This window comes from Oreochromis niloticus, linkage group LG14 (assembly GCF_001858045.2).
Source record: "Oreochromis niloticus isolate F11D_XX linkage group LG14, O_niloticus_UMD_NMBU, whole genome shotgun sequence".
In the NCBI taxonomy this organism is placed as follows: Eukaryota; Metazoa; Chordata; class Actinopteri; order Cichliformes; family Cichlidae; genus Oreochromis; species Oreochromis niloticus.
The window spans coordinates 24,454,560-24,459,776 of record NC_031979.2 but is presented as its reverse complement, the minus strand read 5'-3'; the positions used below and the strand labels follow the sequence as shown (position 1 = coordinate 24,459,776).

At 41.4% G+C, this 5,217-nt stretch overlaps 1 protein-coding gene across 1 annotated transcript; it reads right to left on the bottom strand.

The window, feature by feature from the left end:
• Positions 1 to 327: 327 nt before the first annotated feature.
• p2ry1 (purinergic receptor P2Y1) lies at positions 328 to 3,856 on the bottom strand. Its single transcript, XM_005459304.4, has 2 exons — positions 3,496 to 3,856; positions 328 to 3,239 (listed from the first exon to the last, which is right to left on the bottom strand). The coding sequence occupies exon 2, from the start codon at positions 3,208 to 3,210 to the stop codon at positions 2,149 to 2,151; it is 1,062 nt and encodes a 353-aa protein (XP_005459361.1). The 5' UTR covers positions 3,211 to 3,239; positions 3,496 to 3,856; the 3' UTR covers positions 328 to 2,148.
• Positions 3,857 to 5,217: the final 1,361 nt, after the last annotated feature.

Sequence of the window (5,217 nt, the reverse complement as noted above, 5' to 3'; positions counted from 1 at the left end):
ACAATTATTCAACTAACATTCTGCCTCAGGGTAGTAAAGTAAAGTAAAGGTTATTTTTTTCTGATTCTAAATTCAGAAACGAGAGAGGAGGATGTTGGAAAAAAAAGGTGAAAGGTGGCTAAGATGGGAGGGAAGAAGGACTGGCAAGCATCCCAACTGTTTGCAAGTTAAGATTTGACACCCATGCACAAAAGCACTGATGTTGGCAAGATATCCTGCTTTGGCTGAATTTAACCTTCCTTCCATGTGCATGCAAACAGTAGCTGCTTTTGAAAATTAAAACACCACTATCTAACAAACCAAAATAAAGGCTACAACAGCCACCCACTGGAATAAGGTCTTCATTGCCTTCAGGCTGTCTCATACAGACACACAAACACAAACAGCGAATACATACACACACATTTGCAAAGGCCAGATATGCAGTTTGCACCTCAAAGCCAGGAAATCAAAAGCCGTTTGTATTCACGGGCGCTGTGTGGAGGAAGAGGGTTGGTTGCTTTCCTGTGCCCGCAACAGTGCACCGCCGCCGGGTCCTGGCGACAGCTTCACACCCCTGTCTGCTTCAATGGGTCCATGGCATTATGACGGACACAAAGGAAGTCTTAGGATAAGCCAGGAGGAAAAGGTGCCACTCTTTATTCCTGACTCGTCCCCTCATTTCCTCCTAGCTGCGCTAAAAGAGAAAGTCAAGAGCAGTGACGAGAACAAGGGGGAGCAGCGAGAACAGAGCTCTGCACGAATGTCTCCGAAACCAGTGGCGTTTGTTCTCTCACACCTCTGCGAACATTTAACCGAGGCTGCGTGCAGCTGGTACAAACAAGGTGAAAGTATACAAGTGCTTATAAATTGTCGACTGTAAATACAAAGATGTACTAACACAGATATATGTGGCCCCGTATCTCCTGTACAAGTGATTTACTTCCTTCCTTGACACTTATAAATGACCACATTACAGATTTACAAAGGAATTAGTACAGACATCAAACATTTACACAGACCAGGGTAAAATATATAACGATAATTTCTCCAGAATGTTTACAACAGATACACAACAGAAGTGATCATCTGCCAAAACTCGGACACAGTGCACCATTTACTTTGAGGTATCTCATACAAACAAATCTTCAATATGTGGATCGAGTCACAAAGCAGGTTATAAAGTATGTGTGTGTTTATGTGTTTAGATCATTTAAAAGCTCATATTTTTTATTTTGTAATATTCATTTGAGTACTTAGAACCTGTTCTGGTGATTCAGTCTGATGATACTGATAATGGATTTTGATAGTAGGCTCATGCATAAAGATCTGCACTAAAGATAGCGACAGTTAAAAACACAAAACTAATCTGGAACATCACGATATTCTGCATAGTCCACCTAAGAGAAACAAAGATATTATTTTTAGTATCATATACACAAAATACTGTCATTATTTTAGTAGGTAAAAGGAGTGAAAGCTTGCGGTAACAGAACTGTTGGAGACCTTAACCTCAGAGCTGTCAGAATGAAAAAGTAGTTGACCACATTTCACACCCCTTCAGTAATGGATGCAGAAAGAAAGGAGGAGGGATAGGTAGCCCTCTAAAGGGAGAGGTCCCAATCATAGTGCATTACAATGTCTGTATGGCACATCCATGCAGCAATCTCAGGTTCAGTGCATTTAGTTTTTCCTCTAAAGGAAAAAAAACATCATCCCATGTCCACTTCCTTAAGCACAAGCTCTTATGTGTCAATAGCTATTGATTATTAAACATCAGCTTGTGGATAGAAAAGGTGCTTCTAAGTCCTATTTTTACTGAACAAATGAATGAACAGGTCTTTAGTGCCTGTAGGAAAACCTATTTCCCCGAGCCTGGTTCATCGCAATGATCACTAATGATAAGAAAGAAGAGTGATTGCTCTACCATTTAAAGTACAATACATGTACAGGACGATACAGTACAATAGCTTATCAATATCAACAGGCTGCAAGCAAGCGATATTTATCACAGGGTTAAAATGACTATTTATCCTACAGTTTTATAAACCGTTGTCCAATGAATTCTACATACAGTGTTCAGGCCACACAGTGCATTTATTTCTGCCAAGTCCAAAATGTTTTCTAAAGCTAAAAGAGATCCACAACCTGGTACACACAGGTACCTCGTTACAGCCTCCGGCACCCATTCTCCACATACTCAGCAAGGCTGTTAAGCGCTGTTTCATCACTCTTTGATTGAAGGACATTCTCTCCCTTCCTCGAAGTCTTTTTAGTGGCCCGTGACAGCTTCCTCCTGAAGGTGTCTCCAGCCAGGAAGTACAGAATAGGATCCACACAGCTATTGAGGCTGGCCAGACCCCGCGTCACCTGATAGGTGGCATAGACGCGGTTATTAAACTCACACATGTCAGGGGTTTGGAAGTACAGCCTGGCCCTCATGTTGAGGTTCTTCATCACATGGAAAGGCAGGTAGGAGACGGCAAAGACTGCAAGCACTATGATAACTAGGTGAATGGATTTCTGCCGCAGAGGCGCATTGTTCATGTCATTGCAGATTAATGCTTTGACAATCATGCCATAGCAGCAAAAAATGACAATAAATGGGATGCAGAACCCAAACACCGTCAAAGTCATACTGTAGATGAAATACCCCGGCAACTCATCCTCTGTGGTGGTGTCGTAACAAGTGGTTGCGTTACGCTTTAAGCCAGTCCGGGAATAGTAAAGGATGGGGGACATGCTGATTCCAACCAAAACCCACACCAGTGCACTGGTAATAACTGCATTTTTCTTCTTCAGTCGACCCAGAGACTTGAGCGGGTGCACCACTCCGGTGTACCTGTGAACACTGATGCAGGTAAGAAACAGAATACTCCCATAAAGATTCACATGGAATATAAAGCGCTGCAGTCGGCACAGAACGTCCCCGAATATCCAGTCTGTTTTGTTGAAGTAGTAGAAGATGAGGAACGGCAGAGAGAGGACGTAGCAGAAGTCAGCCAATGCCAGGTTGAACATGTAGACAGAGATGCTGCTCCAGGGTCTCATATGGCAAACAAACATCCAAATGGCCAAGCTGTTGCCCACCAGGCCAGTAATGAAAACTAGGATGTAAACAGTGGGCAGGTAATAGAACTGGAAACCTGTCTTGGTGAGGGAACATCCTCTTGTGTGGTTGTGAAGCTCTGTCACATTCATTAGAGAGGTCAAGTTCAAGTCTGTGGTCATGGTGTCAGGGGCAGAGGAACGTCCTTTCACTGCATGAAAGCAAAAGACACATGAGTAAATATTTAATCTCAGTTGAACTATATCAGGTTAAACTGATCTGTTTTTCACACGCTATAGGCTGGCTGCTTTGCTTAAAGACAAACTACGCCTGAATTCAAAAAGCAATTGTGCGCACACTTTGCATTCAATCGCTTAATTTAGCAGAATTCCTACAGTCCGACAACCACTTGTGACTGAACACACAGGGAGCGAGCGGGGGAATGACAAGCACATTACGGCACTCACCGTTGAGGCAGAGTTGTATTCCACATTCCTGAAGCCTTCACAGTTGGAAAGATTTCAGTCAACACGCTGACGGGCGTCACGAGCTGTCAGGTATTCCTTCCGTCTCCTTGCAGTAATGAAAATTGATTAAAAGTTGCGATTTCCTTCGGGTTGGCGCTGATACACTTTAAGGGAGTGTAAAATCTGCTGTCTGTTCGTCACGCGGGACGACGATTTCCCTCAACAGCGGCGGTGGGACGCAAGTGAGACAGCTGCAGGCTCTGGCATGAAGAGCAGCAAACAGGATCCGTAAAGAGAAAGGAGGCTCTTTACGCGCGAGAGGAGGGGAGGTGCGCACACACAAAACCACCGCACGGTTCCCAAACGCATTTTCTGCTGCTCCCGCCTCCTCCTTCATCCGAAAGGCGTGCGACAATTCATTCTAAAGAAAGAGACCTATAAATAATCTCCTTTGTTTACCTTTAACAATTGATTGTTATGCTAGTTAAACTCACTTGCTTACAGTTGGAGTCAGTTTCATTTGACGTCCCTGCTGTTAAAATATAACCTGCGCAGATCTAAGATTTTATTTAGCTGTAGATTCGTCTAAGTATAGATTCACAAAGCAAAAAGTTCCCTAAATAACAATACTGTTTTTCAATTTGACATCTAGTGGGAAATGTTAACTATAAGAAGATAAATCAAGGTGATTATCTATTCAAAATATTCCGAAATTATATATTATTGCTCGGTAGTATTCGAAGAAAAACAAATACCATTTAAGTGGGAAGTGACTCATCATTTACTATAGTGATTTGTTATATTTATGGAGTTGTCTTTGCAGCTCTCATTTTGCACGTTCTTCCACCATTACTGTCAAAGCTTAGACAAAATAGATGCATTAAAAACATCTAATGTGTTTCGTATACATGGAGATCGATGATCAGTTCGTGTCTCCTGAAAAGCTGAGACAGACAGCTGGATGTGTGCAACATTGCCAAGGACAAACCAGACACTGGCAGAGACATGGAGAGGCTGGTGGAGAATAGTGAAGGCTGTGCAATGACGGAGCCAAAGGTTAAGTTAATTTAGCTGCGATGCCAAACATCTTAAAAATGGTGGAAAATGCAGCGAGCCAAGATTCAAGCAATAATCTAATGGATGGTATTAATAAGACAGACAATAAATGGCCACCATTAACTTGGACGAAGATCTATCAGTGGATATAAGATAAGGTAAAGTTCACCCCCACCCCCCAAAAATAATAATAATACATAAATACACAATTACATATACTGAACTTCACAAAAGTGGACAAAAACAAATGGCAAAACTCCACCAAGGCAGCTCACTCCATGGGCAGTGTTTACGTTCAGTATTGCACTTTGTATAAATTCATTTTGTTTCCTTTGTTGTTTTTAAAAATACTTTAATAAGTTTGTAGTGCTGTGAAATTACAGATTACCTTAATAGGAATAGGTAATGGAGTCTTGACAAGACTTTCTTTAAAGATATTTTGGGGTCAGGTTAAAAAAAAGGCAAATGTGAATTGTAAAAGTGAGATTACATTTGGATAAAATCTATAATATGGACGAATATATAGAGAGAGAATAGATCCACATATACCAGCATAATTTCGTAAATGCTGCCAATACAAACAAAAGCAGTAGAATTTAAAGCATAGTTTCAAAGATAAACCTTATTTAAGACTTATTTTCAAAGATAAGACCTTATTTGACCTTG

Coding starts and splice junctions, on each gene's coding strand:
- p2ry1 (XM_005459304.4), bottom strand. CDS start 3,210: ATGACCACAGACTTGAACTTGACCTCTCTAATGAATGTGACAGAGCTT.